Source organism: Onychostoma macrolepis, chromosome 10, assembly GCF_012432095.1.
Source record: "Onychostoma macrolepis isolate SWU-2019 chromosome 10, ASM1243209v1, whole genome shotgun sequence".
NCBI classification, from domain to species: Eukaryota; Metazoa; Chordata; class Actinopteri; order Cypriniformes; family Cyprinidae; genus Onychostoma; species Onychostoma macrolepis.
The window spans coordinates 22,503,487-22,524,417 of record NC_081164.1 but is presented as its reverse complement, the minus strand read 5'-3'; the positions used below and the strand labels follow the sequence as shown (position 1 = coordinate 22,524,417).

At 34.7% G+C, this 20,931-nt stretch overlaps 1 protein-coding gene across 1 annotated transcript in view; it reads left to right on the top strand.

The window, feature by feature from the left end:
• The first annotated feature begins 292 nt into the window (after positions 1-292).
• The window catches only part of naa25 (N-alpha-acetyltransferase 25, NatB auxiliary subunit), a 22,940-nt gene continuing 2,301 nt past the window's right edge, over positions 293-20,931 (top strand). The window contains 24 exon segments of the mRNA XM_058789712.1: positions 293-407; positions 3,310-3,395; positions 4,312-4,450; positions 4,627-4,745; positions 5,794-5,868; positions 5,968-6,075; positions 6,155-6,233; positions 8,680-8,791; positions 8,932-9,021; positions 9,234-9,406; positions 9,491-9,603; positions 12,047-12,071; positions 12,074-12,253; positions 12,763-12,852; positions 12,945-13,125; positions 16,830-16,929; positions 17,030-17,181; positions 17,270-17,395; positions 17,472-17,715; positions 18,676-18,805; positions 19,076-19,141; positions 19,429-19,526; positions 19,614-19,724; positions 19,843-19,989. Of these exon segments, the coding sequence (XP_058645695.1) occupies positions 350-407; positions 3,310-3,395; positions 4,312-4,450; positions 4,627-4,745; positions 5,794-5,868; positions 5,968-6,075; positions 6,155-6,233; positions 8,680-8,791; positions 8,932-9,021; positions 9,234-9,406; positions 9,491-9,603; positions 12,047-12,071; positions 12,074-12,253; positions 12,763-12,852; positions 12,945-13,125; positions 16,830-16,929; positions 17,030-17,181; positions 17,270-17,395; positions 17,472-17,715; positions 18,676-18,805; positions 19,076-19,141; positions 19,429-19,526; positions 19,614-19,724; positions 19,843-19,989 (2,802 nt within the window). The 5' untranslated portion in view covers positions 293-349.

Below are 20,931 nucleotides of genomic sequence, written 5' to 3'. Positions count from 1 at the left end.
TATTTTATATTATTTATTTATTTATTTATTAACGTTTTAACACTGTTTTTCAATAAACATTTCCACAGACCCCCTAAGCACTCCCTTTTGGCCCCATGGGGTTCTCAGATGGACCCCAGTTTGAAAACCCCTGCTTAAACAATACCACAGTACTTACTGATTTTTATTTTATTTTTTACTAGAGCAAAAATATACGTCTTAAAACATAATCGTACCATCGCACAATTACAGATGTGCCTTTTACAGTGACACTGAATGACACGCATGACTCCATGCTCCTGTTGGTTTAAAGTCTTTCCGGAGTGCTCGCTCTGCGCATGCGCACCAATTAATCCTGCTCTGCTCCATCATGGCGGCGAGGGGCCATGTGCAAGACCCAAACGACAGGAGACTGCGACCCATTTACGGTAAGATTCACATCACACGCCTGAGCTTATACAGACCTAGCGGGTCTGACTAGTGCTGTAGGACCGGCATGTGCGTTATTGAATTTAGTAAAGGGCTGTAGGAGCTTTGGAGAGCCGGTGAGGCCTGTGGAGCTGAAGCCGCGGTGTCGGTTCGACTGCAGCGCCGGATGACAGTGCGTCCTTACGCGGTCACACACTGACGTTTCAATCGGTAAAATAAATCCTGTTTATAGCTCATCTAAACACTGAAATACTGTTTAAATATCCAGAGTTCTGTGTTAATGTCATTTGATCAACCGGCTCATAACCTGTTTGAGATGTCAAAGAGATTAACAGACTCAATATGAGTCATTTGTGCTCTAATCTTTCTTATTTTCTATGGGTTGTTAGGTGTGTAGAGTCTCAGACAGATGCTTTACATGCTTAATAATTTATTAATGCTGTAATAACATGAGTAGTTGCATTATAGATGCATAAAGCTGAGCTTTGTGGCTAAATGATCAGAAGATATACCAATTTACTGTCTTTCAGAGATTAATTGTAAGCCTCTTTGTTTATATCATTTTGAGCTATTGCATTTTAATTTGGGAAATTTTCTCCAAAGCTGTGCAGAAATGCCCTATAAATGGCTTTAAATGCCTGAACCCTTAAACTTTGTTGGTCTTAATGCATAGCCTTGTGGGACACCACTGACATTGGCGTTTTATATGCCAACATAGTATGCTATCTTACTGTATGTCTGACTGCATGTATGTCAATGCTTATGCATATAGTAAATATTAATGCATTTGCATATTTTTTGCTACTTACATTGCAAACTCATTAAATTATTAATTATTGATGTACGGAGTCATATACTTGTACATTAGTTTTCCTTAAGCTTTGTAGAAAGACAATGAAGCATTTAGCTTTGGTTTAAGTTAATTTAATATATATTTTTAACTCATTTTTCTTTTTTTTTCAGTTTTTTTCATTTTGTTCCCTTACACTTGCTAGGTAAATGATGGGTAGATAAGAATGAAGATAGATTAATTCATTTATATTTTAGTCTATATTTGTTCTTACTAACACTTATTGCATGATCTGCCTTAAAACTTAACCCACTGTATAAATATTTAAGGCAACTTTTAATAAATTATATTATTACATTATTTTAGATTATTAAATAAAATTATATTTAATTACATTTTTCAAGAAGTTATATAATGTTTTAATAGCAACCAGGGCCAGAATTAATCATTGCAATTTTATAAACTGATTCCAGGTTCTTAAGTTCAGACTGTGCAGATTTGTGCATCAAATTGCATTGATTGAAACAGCAGAATTTATAATACTACTATGTTATTTTTTAATAGAATAAATACAATGTCAGTGATTCGCTATTGTTCTACTACAGTAGAGATGCTGCTCTGTGCATGTGAGGTTTGTAACAATAAATAGATCAATGACCTTTATTCTGGTGCTTTGTCTTGCCATCCTGTTGTGTGAAATTGATCTGTTTTTGTGTGGGGGATTGATAAAAAATATAGCAGTTATCAGGAAAGATGCATTAACGGGCAGACATGCGGAAGTGTTCTCTTGTTGAAAGTCTAAAACTACAGTCTGGCCTGGTTAAATTTGGCATCCAGCTGTCATCAGACATGGTCCTGTGTTCTTTTAGCAGAGACTCATGGGAAGGGAAGGGAGGGGAGGGGGTTCCTACACTCCGAATTGCATCAAGCAGCCAGTGAGAGAACGTTCTCACAGTCGGGGGTCTATGTGTGTGATGCAGTGCTGCGTTTTTGCAGCCGTCTGGTCCTGATCATCACCAATGCTCTTGTACCCTCACTTGTTGTTTAGCATGACTGGATGTACAAGTTGCACATAATACCTATTTTGAAAGGGTCATATTTCATTTTCTCCACCTATAATGTTACTCAAGGTTTCTTGCTGTGTTAAGTTTCTCATGACCATCTCTGTGTGGTAAAGAAGCTGATTGAAGGCGACAAGGCGTAGTGTAGTTAGTTTCTGTCATCATTTACATCACCTTCATGAATTTAAAAAAGAATCCAAAATTTGAATTCAAAAAAAGGTTTATAACTGCATGCTTACTTTAAATTATAATGAGGTATTGGTCTAGTGATGTTTGACTGGCAGATTAGCATTGAGGTTTATCAGTTTTAATTTACACATTAATGATGGAAACGCATGGTTATACTCTTTGGTAATTGTTAAAGTGCCCCTATTATTGGTAATGAAAGATTCATATTTTGGTTTTGGGAGTCCCCAACAACTGGTTGACATGCATGCCAGGTCAAAAAACACTTTCATTGTCTTATAATATGCAATTATTTTTACCTTATTTTGCTCAACGACTCCGAAACGATATGCTCAACGATTAATTTTTCCAAAACCCTCCTTTGCCTGATGCTAATCAGCAGTGATTGGTCTCATTTTCATTTCATCATGCCTGTAATGCCTGATAAAGCAGCTTTTGTGAGCACAGTGCTGCTTTATGTACAGCTGTTACCGGGGAAACCGCTATTTTTACGGCTCCAAAAGCGGCACCTAGTGGCAAAGAATGAATTAGCATTTTCATTCAGACCAATGCAAAAAGACAAATAAGTAGGCGGGCAATATGCTAATGTTTCATGTTGATGTCAACATGAAACGGCTTGGGATTCGTTTTAAAAATGACTCGTTTCAATGATTCAGAGTCGGCTCTTTCTTTTAAGAGACAATAACTTTATACACAGTGCACTTTCAGATTTAAAACTTAGCAGGATGTTTTCATTCACTTAGAGCTGTTACACACTGCATGAAAAGTCATTTTCAAAAATCCATAATAGGGGCACTTTAAAGATGTTAGTAACATCCACACCAGTGTTGTTTTGTTGTATTGAACATGTTTTTTTTCTTCTAGATTACCTGGACAATGGCAATAACAAGATGGCAATCCAGCAGGCTGACAAACTGCTCAAGAAACACAAAGATCTTCACTGCGCAAAGGTTATTTTTTTATTTTTTACTCCAGAACTCCTTGACTAGCTCGTCATATTAATAGCAAACACTAGGGCTGAACTTTGGGGTGGGAAAATGTAATTTTGATTTTTAAAATGCTTTATTTTATTTTAGTTTGTTTGTTTTTTGTTTTTAGCCAGCTGCAGGTTTGTTGTGCTTCTTTGTAGAGCTGGGGCCTAAGTTTACCAAATAAGCCAGGCTTATTGTAGTTAGTCTGACTTATTATGAACCGACTCAGCTGGCAATAAATCAGACTAACTGAAACAGTGCCCCTGCACTGTTTGGCCACAATATTTTTATTACAGTAATATGATTTTATATTGTAATGTTTATATATTAATATGACAGTAAAATAATAAAATGCTTATAACAATAACAATAATACTATTATTATTATTATTTTCAAATTGATTAAATAAAGTAAAATATAAAAAATACATGTCACTGTAAAAAATATTTAAGAAAAATGTGATAATTTGACAGTACAACTGTAAAATTGCAGTACTTACAGCTGTCATAATTTCTTCATGTTCATGCATTAAACCATCAAGTTTTATTTTGGCAGAAAAACAAAGTTAAATCTTATGTTTGAAACATGCATTTGATAATTGCACTAAGCCATATTGCGATTTAGATTTTATTTGGATTATTCATGCAGTCCCAGCAAACACAGTTGCCAGTTTAGTTTTGGTCAGCCCAGGCTGCGATTGGTTCGCTCAAGCTAATTGTCACAAAGAATTATCAGAACTGATGGATTCACGTCATACTTCACATGATGCTGTGGACAGTGGTCAACACAAAAGGCTGTTTTGTTTAAGAACGAAAAAAAAACATGAATTTGACCTTCTAGATCAATGAATTAGCTCCAGACACATTTGTTGTATGCTTTTCTCTTGTTTGGCAGGTCTTGAAGGCGATCGGTCTGCAGCGCACCGGCAAACAGGATGAAGCCTTCACGCTGGCGCAGGAAGTGGCTGTTCTCGAACCCACAGATGACAACTCTTTGCAAGCACTGACCATCCTCTACAGAGAAATGCACCGGCGTGAGTGTTCAAAGCACAGACACAGAACCTCATCCTAACAAACTATGAATTACATTTTTCTGTCCTCACTGGAACCGAAATGCCATTCAGAGTATGTGTGGTTCTAATATACAAATTGACATGGACCACAAACCCAAAAACTCAAATTTTGTGAATTTTTCTCTTTATTTCTATAGCCGAGTTAGTGACCAAGCTTTATGAAGCTGCAGTCCGGAAAGTTCCAACGAGCGAAGAGTATCACTCTCACCTCTTCATGGCCTACGCCCGGGTCGGAGAGTACAAGAAAATGCAGCAGGTTTTGTTTGTTCTCTCTGATGTCATCAGTTTTTACATCCTGTTTAAAAAATGAATTGGTGCTGCATGATATGGGGAAAAATGTGATTTTTCTGATAAAAATTGGGATTTTTAAAATTCAGCAAAAAAAAAAAAAAAGATCCAGGTTTGCTGGGGTTGTTTGTAGGGCTGCAGAATTCAGCAAATTATCATTATTGTTGTTTATTAATATTTTAAAAATCAACAAAATAACAATAAGAAATGTTATTATTTATTCCCTTTAAAATAAAATAAAAATCTAATATTAAAAAGTGTTATAATAATAATAATAATATTTTCCAGTACTAATATTTATAGATGTCTTCATTTCTGCATATTCAAACTTATATATTGGAGGAAAACCACAGGGAGCCATTATTTTTATTTATTTATTTTATTAATATTTTTTTAAATTGCAAAATTAAGCAAAATAAAAATAATTATTATTCACTGTAAAATAAAAGGTCTAGTATTTAGAATAATGTTATGTAATATTTTATTTTCCTGGACTAATTTTTATGGCTTTATTAAGTTATGCATTTTTTAATTTTGTATTTTGGTGGAAAAGCGCAGGGAGCCATTAATAGTATTATTACAAAAATATTAATCAAAATAAATAATATCCACTCTAAAGTATAATTGTATATATCTAATATTTATGGAAAAAATTTGTAGTTATTTTATGTAATTATGATTACTTCAACTTAAAAATAAAGTATTAATATTTTTTGCTTTCTTCATTTCTGCATTTGCAAATGTTAAACCATCTAGCTTTTATTTTGTTGGTAAACCACAAGCCCTTAAAGCTTCTCTTTTTGTTGACAACAGCCATTTCAATTTGTATTTCAATTTTAGGAAGTTGGTTGTTCCCAAATGCGACACATCATATGCGACCCAAACTTTGAGATTTGATAATTGCATTAAGCCATATAGAGACTGTAGTTTTAATAGGGCTGCATAGTTAATCATGAATCTCTAAAATATATGTTTGTGTTGAAAGACTGACTTTTGTCTTTCTACACTTCTGACAGGCTGGAATGGCGCTGTATAAAATTGTTCCCAAAAACCCATATTACTTCTGGTCAGTTATGAGCTTGGTGATGCAGGTACGGTGATGTTTTCTCACTTACATAAACAGTACATATTAGAGATGAACCCATGCAGAACGGAATAAATCAACATCAGCAATGCAATATGTGTTTCAGGCCATCTCAGCACAAGACGAGAAGCTCTCCCAGACCATGTTCCTGCCGCTGGCTGAGCGTATGGTAGAAAAAATGGTAAAGGAGGAGAAAATAGAAGCAGAAGCTGAGGTAGGACTTTGGTATCAATAATCTGTTTCTGATTTCAGCCGTTTGAAGTTTATGATGAATTTTCCATCGGCCGTTCCAGGTCCAGCTGTACTTCATGATCTTGGAGCGTTTGGGGAAATATGTGGAGGCGCTGGAGGTAGTTCAGGGGCCACTTGGAGGTGAGGAGAAAACAATGAGTGTTCTTCAAAGGAATATTCTGGGTTATTTCCAGTTGAATGTCTTTGTGTGGCGTGCTGCCAGTTACAAGAGATGAGAAGCAGGTAAAAAAGAACAGCAATTACCAACTCGTGGGGATTTGTCTCCATATAAAGAGCATGTTATTATGAAAGCTTGTGTCCAATACAGGATCACAATAAAAATGTGTAGGTAATTTTGACTTTTTCTCACAATTCTGACTTTTTGAATTGCAAGAGATAAATTCAGAATAGTGAGATATAAACTGAAAATAAATGGAGAGATAAAAAGTCACTGTTACCTTTTTTGTTTGATATGTAAACTCGGAAGGAAAAAACTTTGCAAGCAAAAAAGTCAGAATTCTAAACTTTATATTTTGCAGTTCTCAGAAAAAAGTCAGAATTGTAAAAAGTACTTGGATTTTGGATAAATTGCTTGAAAATGCAGTTGCATTGGTTTCATCATAATTCATACTTCTGGGGGGGGGTTTTTTTCACATAAAAAAAAAAAGCTACAGCTCCGCTCGAGACTGCGTGTGTGGCTGTAGTGTGATCTGTCTGTCTTTATTGACGCACGCCCTCTGACGAAGGGGGAACATGAGATAAAAACATGTCGGGAGGTTGCCGCTTCTGTGAGCGTTGGCTTGAAAACAACAAATACAAATTATGGTTAAAATAATGTAGTCTCCTGTAAATAATGTAGTCTCCTGTAGCTTTTTTTCATGGGAGAGAATCTGCGCTTTCAAGTCATGAAAAAGGTAAGCAAAAATGCCCATGCTCAGTTAAACAAAATATGTTAAGTCATGATTAAAGTGAAATAATAAAATAAACATTTCAAAGTCAAAATGCAGCGCGGGTGTTTTTATATTAATTTATCTCTGAAGTGAACTGATTGCCTTGAGAGAAGTTTCAATGGCATTTTCGTTTAATCTCACCAACGTATATTGTCTGATAATGTAGAGTTTATGAGCACAGGCTACATTACCGGGGAAAACACTGTATTCATGCAGTTCCAAAAGCGCCACCTAGTGGCATACAGAACCTCACATTTTAGCCTTTGAACTATTTTTAAGAAATAAAGGAAAGGGATGAGTCAAAAGTGTACAGAATTATTTTAATTTAAAGCACACAAGATGTCTTGCTGTTTAAATGTTTTAGATTTTTGAAGGCACAAGCTTTTTGTTCTGAACAAAAACAGCAGGCGGGCTTATTGAAAATGCAAATTCATCCTCTGCCACCGCTGAAAAACAATGTTTCTTTATACTTCTGACTCATCCCTTTTCTTTATTTCTTAAAAATATTTGAAAGGCTGAAATGTGAAGTTTGTCACTTAATAAATCTCTATTTGTGAGAACCTGTATTTGAACTGCAAATCATGTTTTGTTTTGTTTTCAGTCATTTTATGGTTTAATATGTTACCATAGACATTGCCCTACCCCGCTCATACAGTATTTATTTGATTTGTGCAGGTCTTAAAAAGCCTAAAATTTTATTTTAGAAATCCTGCTGGTACCCTGTAAATTGTCTTTATTTTTTATTTTATAATTTATATACTTTATGTTGGCTATTTATATTATGCAATGCTATATGCAATCCAGACTGGTGATTTTTAATAGCACAATAACGTCTGATTTAAAGTGAAAAACTCAAGTAAGTGTGTGTGTGTGTGTAAACATGTAATTTACCACTTTTACCAGAAAGTGCTGAAAAATCTTGAAAATGCACCTTGAACGTGCTTGAATTTGAATGTGGAAAAGGTGTAAGAACCCTGAAACAAGTTTCTATAGCTTATAGTTCACATCTCTTTTTGGTATAAAGTAACCTGCGGTCAAATAACTGAACATACATTACCATTCAAAATGTGTGGTCAATCATTTTGTTTTGCTTTTAATCAGCAGGGACATATTAGATCAGATGTGACGGTAAAGACATTTATAATGTTACAAAAGTTTTCTATTTTAAATAAATGCGGTTCTTTTTAATTTTCTGTTCAAAGAATCCTGAAAAAATGTATCACAGTTTCCACCAAAATATTAATGTTCTCGGCATTGATAATAAGAAATGTTTCTTGAGCAGCAAATCAGAGCATTAGAATGATTTCTGAAGGATCATGTGACACTGAAGACTGCAGTAATGATGCAAAAAATTCAGCTTTGCATCACAGGAATAAATTATGTTTTAAAATATATTAATATGCAAAAGTGTTGTTTTAAACTGTAATAATATTTAATTATTTGTACTATATTTCTAATCAAATAAATGCAGCTTTGATGAGCATAAGAGACTTCTTTCCAAAACATAATTTCAGTGTGCTTCTACCATTGACGTTGCATTTGATGTTTGTATCGCAAAGAATGTGCAACCATTTGATTATTTATTTATTTTTATTTTTTGATGTCTCTTAGTAATTTTGCCTTGTTTTCTCCCTCAGAGAAGCTGACCAGTGAACTGCAGAGCCGTGAGAACAAATGCATGATGCTGTACCGCCGTCTGGAGCGCTGGACCGAGTGTAACGCTCTGTCCTGCAAGCTGCTCCTGAAAAAGTGAGTCCACTACTGATACGTTCTCTATCTGATTCTTGAACGGATTTAACATAAATAGCAATTTTGGAGTGAGATCGTTCCATTTAAGCAATGAATTTTCAGTACTTAAGATGTTAGTCATTTTTTGTTTCTCTCCGCAGCCCTGACGACTGGCAGTTCTACTTACTGTACTTTGACTCTTTGTTCCAACTTATTGATCAGAGCTGGGCACCTCCGCAAGAAGGAGCTCAGTAAGTAGAAAATTCACAATACTTAACTGGGAAAGAGTTTGTCACACATGAGATGGAAAGTCAGGTGCACTGCGTTGTATACTGGCTGTAGGTGACTGAATTTTCCATGCATATTGAGCAGTTTGCATACTAAAAAGTATGGCAAATCTATTCTGAACAGATTTCTGTCTCTCAGTATCATGCATGCTGTGTTCTTTCTCTCACTACTGCAGTTCTGCAGAAGGGGAGGTGCATGCCTCCACAGCCCAGGCCATCAGCTTCATTGAGGACCGAGTAACCACAGAAGAAGCGAAGGAGTCCAAGCATCTGAGAGGTCCATACCTTGCCCGTCTGGAGCTCATCAGACGGCTCCGAGAGCGCAGCTGTCCTGAAGCACAGCAGCTAGGTACACAATTGGTTGGGACTCTTTAAACAACACAGGCTGCATGTTTGCTGTATGTTTCTGACGTGTTTTCCCACCATGATGCAGGTGAACCTCTTGAGCTCATGTTCCAGTTCTTTGTGAAGTTTGGAGACAAGCCATGTTGCATCACCGACCTGAAGATCTTTTTGGATCTTCTCACACCTGACCAACATGTGCAGGTGATCATGATGAGAAGCAAGATCAGTGCATCACTTGCACCCGAATAAGAAAATCAATTTTGTGTGTGTGTATACAGTAGCAAGAAAAAGTAAGTGAACCATCGTCAATTTTCTGCTTAATTTGATTTCCTCAAGTCATAACTGTCAACAAACACAATATTTCTAAGCTGATGAAACACAAACAATCATCATCTTTCATATATTTGAGCACACTCATTAAACATACAAAGTGATGGTGGAAAAAGTAAGTGAAACACTAGGCTTTTGGTGTCACTAAATGTCAGATGTTAGCAAACCAGGACTCCAATCAATGAAACGAGAAATACATAAACACCCAAACAGTGTCAGTGTGCTATTCACTAGCAGCATTAGCTGATGTAAGCCATGCCCCACAAAAAAAAGAGATTTCAGAAGACCTATGGAGACATATGTAGCCGGAAAGGTTTACAGCATCAGTCCACAGTTAGACACATTGTCTATAAATGGAGACGATATGGTAATGTGGCTACTCTCCATAAAAGTGGGTGCCCAGCCAAGATCTCTCCAAAGGCACAATGCAGAATGCTCAATTAGGTGAAAAACAACTCTAGAGTAACATCTAAAGACTTGAAGGATTCATTGAAGCTGGTTAACATCTCCGTTCATAAGTCAACCATACATAAAACATTGAACAGGCATGGAAGGATACCACGAAGGAAGCCATTGGCTCTCCAAACAAAACATTGCAGCACACCTAAAATTTACCAAAGACCACCTTGACACTCCACAACACTACTGGGTAAATGCCTTGTGGACAAATAGAATTGTTTGGGAAGAACATGCAGCACTATTTATGGCATAAAAAGAAAATGGCGTACCAACGGAGACATAAAATCCACCTTTTAGAGTGGCCCAGTCAAGCCCAGACCTCAACCCAATAGAGATGCTGTAGAATGACCTCGAGAGTGAGTGAGCTGGGTGAGCTGAAGCAGTTCTGTAAGGAGGAATGGTCCAAATTCTACAATAAATTACTCCTGGACATTGTGCAGGTCTAATACAAAGCTATAGGAAGCGCTTGCTTGAGGTTATTGCTGCCAAAGGTGGTTCAACCAGTTATTCATTTCACTTACTTTTTCCACCATCACTTTGTGTTTAATGAGTGTGCTCAACATCAACTAGATCTGCTTAGAAATATTGTTTGTTGATATTTGTGACTTTGGTGAAAATCAAATGTAATTTCATAACCAAATTATTACCGCAAATGAGAAAGTTGACATTGGTTCACTTACTTTTTCTTGCAACTGCCCACTAAAGAAAGAGAAAGGAAGACAATAAATTTTACAGTTGCAAGAAAAAGTGAACCAAATTGCATGTTGTTTAAACAACAATTCTGATATTATCGTAGGCGATATATAGCGCACACCCCTACGCTCCTGGAACGTATTGTTGGACCACATCCACATGCAGTGTGAATTAGGGCTGTCAGATAAAAATTCGGAATTCGAATATTTGTCGAATTCCAAATAAAAATCCACATTCGAATGCAAAAAACACTGCATTCGAATTTTAGGTGTGCGTTGTGCAGCCTTATCAGTGGCGCACAAAATGCGACGACTATGTAAGTGCCATTGCATTTTAATGCTTTTGTTAGCCTATTCAGTTGAACCCAATAGATGCGGCGCTGCTCATTCAAAATATTGCGGAAAAAGAGAACATCAGTGAAGTGCAATGAAGATCTACGGCAAAACTGAAACCAAGCCATTCACACAACGCATATTTATCACATTTCCTATAGGGACAACTATCACAGTTGCAATTGATTCTCGCACAAGAGAGCCGTATGTTTAGAAAGCCATGTAAAATTAAAAACATGTCTCGACTTCATGGTGGTTTTTCCCTATCCCACTTCATCTCATGTTTTTAAATTAAAAAGTACTCTTTGTGATTGATTTCCGGTCCTTTGTAATAAACTATAAATACATGATGCTGTTTTGTTTCTAATTGTTTAAGCAACTTAATTATATTTGGTTTATAAACATTATTTTAAATATTATGCACTTTTTTCAAAGATTGTAATGTTATTTTATTACTTTGAATAAACGTGCATTAGGAATATTTTGCTTGATGCGCCCTCTTGTGGCCTCAGGAGAGAAGCCAAAAGCTTTTTTCCCTCTACCTGAAATGATGCCTATTAAATTTGAATATAGTTTGCATATTGATAATATTTAAGTACAAAATTTGAATTTAGTTTTTCAGCTATTTTGACAGCCCTAGTGTGAATGCTCCAACATGTTAGCATGGGCACGGAAAAAATATGCACCGCACTCGGAGTATGTGTGAAGCAGGCGTAAGATGACCTACGTAGGTCTGGGGCGGGATGGGTGTGTTAATAATTTAACTTTTTTTCATAATTAATTAAATTAACGTGTTAAATATATACTAACTTTCTTTGCGACTGTCTCAGTTCATCAACAGGCTAATGGAGGTCGTGCGCTGGGCGCTCCGGGAGAGGATGGTGTTGCTCTTCCAGGAGACACGCGGGCTCTGCAGAGACATCTGTGTGTGACCCAGCTGAGCCGCAGTCTGGGTCAGCAGCACGCGCTCAACACCGAGGGTAAACTGGGCCTCATCAGAGAACTGAAGGCACATTACCGGCATGGCTTACAGTTCGGTAAGCAGATGACTAGGCAGGTTGAACTCTTATGAATTTTTCCTTTTTTTTTTAATGATAATACTAGTGCTGTGAAAATGATTGATCACATCTAAAATAAAAAGTTTTTGTTTACATAAAATATGCGTGTACTGTGTATATTTATTAATATTTATATAAATACACACATGCATGTATATATTTAAGAAAAATGTTTTGTTTATATATTAAATATATTTACATATATTGTAAGTTATATGAATATATAATATAATAAATTTTCACAATTTATGCTGTGTATTTATATATTGATAAATATACATAGTAAACACACATATATTATGTAAGCAAAAACATTTATTTTGGATGCAATTAATCACGATTAATTGTTTGACAGCACCAGATAATTCCAGTGTCTAATATTTATTTCGCTTTCAATCAGACTTTGTACATTTCTATTTAATGTTTTATTTGACCTATAATGTTCAGTAGCAGGAGTCTCACCATTTCCCATTTTCTTTCTGTTCTAGGGAAGTCCTGTTTAAAAACAGAGCTACAGTTCTCAGATATGTACTGTCTCATGGCGGCTCATGTCTATATAGACCTGTGGATGGAGACGGGTGAGTTTGCTCCTCATTTTTACAGTCAGCTTGATTTGAAAGTGCTCATGTTTTCTTGTTATTGATGAACGAGTGCTGTGTCTGTGTTGTAGGTGATCAGAACAAGTTGTGGCAGTGTCTGGGGATGTTAGAGGAAGGTCTCTCCCACAGTTCCTCCAACGCTCAGTTCAAACTGCTGCTTTTGCTTCTGTACTGCCGTCTAGGGGCTTTTGAGCCGGTGGTAGATCTTTACTCCAGTCTGGATGCCAAACACGTCCAGCACGACACCATAGGGTAAGAACGTATCTTTTTTTTAATATATATATGTTAAAGGTAACATTGAATTATTTTTGAATATATGTTCCTGGTCAGTTTGCACCTTATTCTAAATTTTAAAGATCTTTTTTTCAAAGTTTTATGACTGCACATTATTTGCATACATGAAATATTGTACTACTTTATATTGGAAAACCAATAATACCTTTGAAAATATACACTCTACCATAGGGGTGTGCGATATGACGATTTTTGATCGTGGACGATAAAAATGTCTCCACGATCTGATTTTGGAGAAATATCGTAGAATCGCGCTACAGCACGTTCTATCAGCTGCAGTTCTGGCGCCTCCGTATCAATATACTGTACAACGCAACATACATTCACATCAGTGTTAACTCAGTGGTGTGTGTTTTAAAGCCTTGCCGGTTAAATGTTTCATTCACGTGCTGGTCTGACGTGCGCTTTTTCTGAGCCCGTACACCTGAAGTGCACACAACACACAAGGTTTATGTATAGACTCAGTTGGTTATGTCTAAAATGAAGGTAAACAGTTCAGACAAATGGATGCCTGCCTGTATATTATATGCGTGCAGGTCTTAAAGGGACAGAACTAAACATGCTGCCGACTGTCATTAAAGGGATGGTTCACCCTAAAATTGTAATTCTGTCATTATTTACTCACTCACATGTTTTCCCAAACCTGTATTAATTTCTTTCTTGTGCTGAACACAAAAGAAGATATTTTGAAGAATGTGGGTAACCAAACAGTTGCTGGTCCACATTGAATTTGATAGTAGGAAAAAAATACCGTGGAAGTCACTGTGGTCCAGCAACTGTTTGGTTTTCCACATTCTTAAAAATAGCATTTATGTTCAGCAGAAGAAAGAAACTCATTCAGGTTTAAAACTAATTTTGAGTGAGTAAATGATGGTATAAATATAAAACACTATGACAGAATCGACAGACAGATGACAGAATTTTTATTCTTTAATGTTAAAACAAAAAAAACACAAAGAGAAAAAAATAACTCCCTACTCTTGACAGAAAAATAATACAATAATAAAAGATAAAATAATTACAAAATTTTTATCTTCGTCCACTTTGGCCTAAATATCCACCATTCTTTTTTTATATTTTACCTTGAAAGGATTTGTCTTTATAATAGAGAAATTATTTTGGCTGCACTCAGACAAAATAGTAAAACCAACATGACAAAGAATCGTGATAAAATTTCTAAAAAAAAAAGTGATATGATATTTTTGCCATATCGCCACCCCTAGTCTCCCATTCACATTTGTGCACATTAAAACCAAGTAAACCATGCAAAAATAAATATCCAATAACTTCACCTGGTTTCTGCTGTAACCATGATGTAAGTGAAGAACAGTGTTATTTTAGTATTATTAATATACTGTTATAGTGCTTTTTTATATTTTGTACTACCTTTTTATTTTTATATAGTTTTTATATTTATATATTTTTTTTTTTTTTTTTTTTTTTTTTTGTAATATTTCATATTTCTGTTTAGCTTTATTTTTATTTCAGTTTTTAGTCATCTAAGTACTTAAACCTATTTTATGTCAGTTAGTTGCCGAGGCAACATTTCTCATTTTCATTTGTTGAATTTTTTATTTTATTTTTTTCAAATTTGTATATTTAACAAAAGCTATTTTTAATGGACCCTTTTCACAGACTGTAATCAGGGTTTCCACGGGTTCTTAAAAAGTCTTAAATTGCACAAGAAAATCTTAATTATGATTTCAAGAGGTCTTAAATTTGGGGACAGAAAGACCAGAATTGCGATATGGCTGAATGTGACGATTAAACTTCAAAAGGCTATAATTACATGAAATAAACATGAGCGCTGCAAGTTCGAAGTCCGGTGCTGCGCTGCTTTGTGTTCTGCCTTTACCGGGAAAACCGACATATTTCTGGCAAACACGACACCTGCTGGCAGAGAATGAATGATTAAGTTAACAGGTTAAACTAGTGTGCGTACGCATTTAGAGTGCCTTCTCTCACTGCATGATTGTGTATTAAATGCATTTAGAATTATCACATAATTTAAAATATGGGGGCAGAAAATGTATAGCCTATATTTATATCATTTCATATTAATATCATACAAAGAGTGCCTTTTTTTTTTTTTTTTTTTTGGCAAAAGTCAGCATGATTACAAATTTTATATAGATTTTTTTTTTTTTTCAATTTATTTTCTTAAGAAGTTTTAGACACCATATTTCCTGCTTTTGCTCTATTTAGCCAACAAAAATCATTCCAAACACAGCCACTGCACTGTTTTGCGTCTCTGAGGAACATGAAGGTGTTTAGTTCCTGAATGAATCAACCGTTTAAATGATTGTTCAATCGCAATGACTTGCTTATTAACAGTGACTTTCTGCCACCTACTGGCGGTTTTAATTTCACATTTAAAATATCTTCATTGTTTAAAAATAATTTCAAAAATCTGTTTTCAACGTTTTGTTTCAAATGTCAAAAAATTATTATTGCATTTGTAACTTTGTATGTCCGTCTGAGCTACATTTAAACAGTGTGTAAACACATCTAAATGCCACTTCAGATGCAGCTTCTGTGTTTCCTCTGCATTGCAAAGATACATTTTGTTGATACTGATTTGATTTACTTGGTAACAGCCCAAATGCACGAATTTGACTCAAAAGATGATGCACACTTGTAGAAAAAAAAAAAAAAACTTAATGGAAAAGATTAATTTCCATCACTGCTGTGAACTGACCACACAGAATATGAAGATCAAAAAAAATTCAGGAGTAAGCTGTCCACGGTAATCTTTAAGATACCAGCACAATAACACACTCAGCAAAATATCGTCTAATTATAGTTCTCGATTAAAATCCCAGAAAATATCAAGATTTTTTTTTTTTGTCAATATCGCGCACACCTAATTCATGTTGTTTAATTTATATAATAATTCATTGATAATTGTTTAAATCAATATTATAATGTTTTTGACACATCCATTTTCTTAAACGGTTTAAAGGCTGAAATGAAAATTTTATCATTTTATAAAACTTGTATCTGACCTGTAAATTATGCTTTTTACAGTCATTTTACAGTTTAATATGGTACTATAGACATTGCCCTACCCCGCTCATATGGTATTCATTTTATTTGTGCAGGTCTTAAAAAAGGTCTTAAAAAGTCTTAAATTTGAGCTTAAAAATCCTGCAGAAACCCTGGTAATGGTGCATTTCCACATTTATTAAAATATACATTTTATCTGTGCATATGTTATGTATAATATTTAGATTTTTTTTTCATCTTTTCCGTTTTGAATTAACAGAAGCTATTTTACATTTATATTTAGTTATTTAGCAGACGCTTTTATCCAAAGCAACTTACAGTTGAGGACAATGGAAGCAATCAAAATCAACAAAAGAGCAATGATATGCAAGTGCTATAACAAGTCTGAGTTAGCTTAATGCAGTACACGTAGCAAGGTTTTTTTTAATTATATAATAAATAAAAAGAAAACGGATAGAAGAAGAATAGAGCAAGCTAGTGCTAGAGGCACTAGCTATTTTAATAGTTTAACAAAAACACCGGCGAAGAAAAATAGGTTATTTATTTTTATTTATTTTTTGTTTAAACTCTCAATAAATAAATAAAAGTTGATTGCCTTGTGTACCAATTCAAAGTGCAAAATATAATAATGATCTCTTGGTTTTGTCTTTGTCCAGGTATTTGTTGACACGCTATGCAGAATCTTTGGGCCAGTTTGCTGCTGCTTCCCAATCTTGTAACTTCTCCCTCAGGTTTTTTCACTCAAACCAGAAAGATGTACGTTATCATTCTGATTAATGACACTTTATGTACAGAATCTCCCAAAGATGACCATTCTGTCATCATTTACTCATGCTTAAGTTGCTTGTTCCTGCAGACCTCAGAATACATTATTCAAGCATATAAGTACGGTGCTTTTGAGAAAATCCCTGAGTTCATCGCCTTCAGGAACCGACTCAATCACTCGCTGCACTTTGCCCAGGTGCGCACGGAGAGGATGCTGCTGGACCTCTTCCTGGAAGCCGACATGTCAGTCGCTTTATCTTTACCTGTCGTATATTCTGCGTTTTAGAAGTCAAAAAGTGATTTTGTTGATTGTTGTCTTATCATTGCACAGATCATCTACTCTAGAGGAGAGCGTAAAATCAATGTCTCTGTGTCCGGAAGAGGACGACATCCCGTGGGACAGCTTAAGGGACAACCGCGACCTGACTGTCCTCGTCGGCTGGAACCCTAAGGACCGGTACGACGAGACCCTCCTCCTGAACTATCACACGTTTTAAGCATTGGTTTGTTCTAATAATAATCACAAACCGCAGGGAGCTGAACGAGGATCACAAGCAGCGCTCTCGAGAAGACGAGACCCTGTGGCTGAGGTTGCGGTCGCTCACGCTGCGTATGATTGGCTGCGTCTCTGTGCTCACTCACCCGCCGGCACCACGTAACTCTGAGAAGACGACTGAAAACGGAGTGGCAGCCAAACCGTCTTCTCTACAGTCGCTGCTCTCACAGCTAGAAAACACGCTAAACCAGGCCACACAGTTCACGGAAAAACAGCTGCAGGTCAGAACCGTTACAGACCGTTTAGCAAATGGTGTGTGTGTGTGTGGGGTGGGGGTGGGGGTGGGTTTTCTCCACTGGTCGAAAATTCTGCTCCACATAACTGTATATGCATCATGTAAGTTTTATGATGACATATTACTTGCATACATGCAATATTGTACTTGCAATTTTAATAACTAATCATTTTCAAATTTTAAATGAAAATAAACACTATCCCATACAAATTTGTATACATTAAAACCAAATAAATTATTTAATAAATAGTTGTTAATAATAATTAAACAGCCATAGCCAATACCTGAAGAACATTATTGTAGTATATTTTTATGTGTGTATATATATATATATATATATATATAAAATACAATACACACACACACACACACACACAACTATAGTATTTATTAATATTTTGAATTAGCTTTATGTATTTTTCATTTCAGTTTAACTTTTTTAACAATTTTGTGATGTGCTTTTTTTATTTTGTTTAATATCTCTATTCTAATTTAGTTTTATTTCGGCTTTAGTCATTTTAGTACTTAATTTATTTAGGTTAACATTTCTCATTTAAGTTTTTCCATGCAATATTAGTTAGTTTTAGTAATTTTGTGATGTGATTTTTGTCATTATTATTAGGGGTTTTTCTTTTCCATTTGAGCTTTATTCTATTCAGTTTTAGTTTTAAAGTAAGTAATTTTAATACTTAAATTAGTTTTATTTCAGTTAGTTGAAATTTTAATTTTTTTTGATTAACAAAAGTGATTCTTAATAGTTTGTTACAATAAATGAAGAAACATATTTTCTACTTTTAGTTTACAATGTTAAACACTAACAAAATAAACAACTTCAATTAAAGAAAAAAAAAATGATTACCTTGTGTATAATTAAAAAAGTTGGACACAATTTTCAGAACATATATTGGATATAAAGAAGGTTGTGCCTGTATGTTGTGGTTCACAGCATCAGTACCCGTTTCTGGGGCCTGTGCCGTCTCGTCTGGCTCAGGCTCTGTCCAGCGGTTGCTGTCAGTGTCAGCTCTCCTCCCTACAGCTCCCCCTGCACCTCCAGGAGCTCGAGACCGCCGGCCTGGGTTTGTTACTTCACACCTCATGATGTACAGCGTCCATCTGCTTAGCAATCCTGTTTGATTTTGACAAATATTAGCATATTCATTTTGTTACAGTTGCAAGTTTACTTTTCTGGCCTGGAAAAGATTGAAACGAATAAGATCCTACAAAAAAAAAATCATATTATATAATTATTTTATTATATTATTATATCATCATATTATATTATACAATTTATTGTATATTACATTGTAAATTTTTTTCTTCAATCATTTTTTCTCTTGTATTTTCAGATGAATCAACAGAGCTTCAAACACAAATATCTAATCTTTTCAAGTGTTTAGCAGTACAACTTCAAGGTATGTTTAAAATGTTTGTACATATTTAATTTGTTACATTTTATCCCAAGTTTATCAGAGGATGTTTTAGATCAATATTGGTTATTTTCTTTCAGTCAAATGAAATAACTGCCTGTGTTTCTGACATTATTTTTCTGCTGATGTAACCAAGTCTATGTGAGCAGGAAAAATAATAAAAAATAGTAATAATAATTCAGCTCACTTTCACAATCCAGTCAAATCCTGATGAAAATAATTCACATTACAGATGGGTTCATTTTGACTTTTTTTGCTACTTGCTTTTCCAGATATGTTGGAAAAATGTAAAGGTGACCTATTAGAAGTTAAAGACGGTCAAAGCAAGACGCAACACTTTCTACTGGAGAATCTAGTCTACTTTGTTGAAGTGAGTCTCTCTCCATCACTGAATTTAAGAGAATACTTTACTCTTTTGAGAAAATAAAAAGAATTCATTTTTAACTGTTGGTCGCAGACTGTTTGTATCGTCCTATGGGTGTCTAATTACTGTGGAAGCGTCCTCCGGCCCTTAAAGTCCAGTTTACAGAAGAAGAAGAAAAAGAAAAAAGAAGCCAGCACTGTAACGGTAGTAAGGCTCTGATCTCTGTTGAACCTCTCTCTCCCGAGTCAATATTTACGCAGTGTAGGGTTGGAGGGAATGTGGGTCAGTCTTGTTTATGTGCTGATTTGTGTCTCCCACACAGCTGCCGGTGCTCTCAGCCTATCAGGAGTTTAGTGGCAGCTTGCAGAGTCTCCTCAACCAGGCGCTAGAGCACATCAAGAGCCAGGAGATCAGCCTGACGGCGCTGAAGCTGGGAGCCCTCAGTCTGGAGGGAGAAACCCAGTCTGAGGTGCGTCTCAAAAAGACAGATGTTTTTATATACTGTTATAGTATTAATTTTTACCTTGAATTAGCTTTTATTTTTATAAAATTATGTGCGCTTTTCAGCTTTTCTGTATATATTTCTATTTAGTGTTAATTTGTATTTTATTTCAGTTTTAGTAATCTTAGTCCTTACATTTTGGCTATTGAAAACTGACTGAAATTAAAGTACTAAAATTTATCGTTTAAAAACATTTTAAGGAAAAAGCTAAGGATATTTCTATAAGAGAACTTAATACTTCAAAAATACTTCTTAATGGTATAGCAGTCTTAAGAAGAATTCAAGTTCTTGAAGAATCTTAAAATAATTTCATCACTTAAAAATCATTTAATGAATTTATTGGGTTGTTTCAAGTTTATTGTATTATAATCTAATTGACAATATATAATTTTTAAATATAATAGTTTAATTTTTATTTCAGTCGTCTTAAACTAATTTTATTTTTAAATAATTATTTAATGAATTTATTAGGTTATTTCATTAATTGTAATTCTAATATAGTTTCTTTTAAGTTCTGTTTTATTTTTTTTCCAAGTTTCACTTTTTTTTATAAAAAATTAATGTAATCAAATTTATAGAATTTAAAAAAAAAAATCATTTCATTAAGTTTAATTTAAATAATTAAGTTTGTTTAACTATAATTTAAGAAAAGAGGTTAAGAATATTTTGTATTCCCAAAAATGCTTAAGTAACAATGTAAGAAATCAAATTCTTCAGAAGAATCATCTTAAATTTTCATCATCTTGATTTATACATCTTGATATTTACTTAAAAATCATCATTTAATGTATTTATTGGGTTGTTTCAAATTAATTGTTGCAATTAGAAAAAAACTTTAAATTACTTGGGAATTTTTCCAGGCTTATAAAATGTCTTATAAATTGTGTAAAGTTAGCTAAATGAATCTTT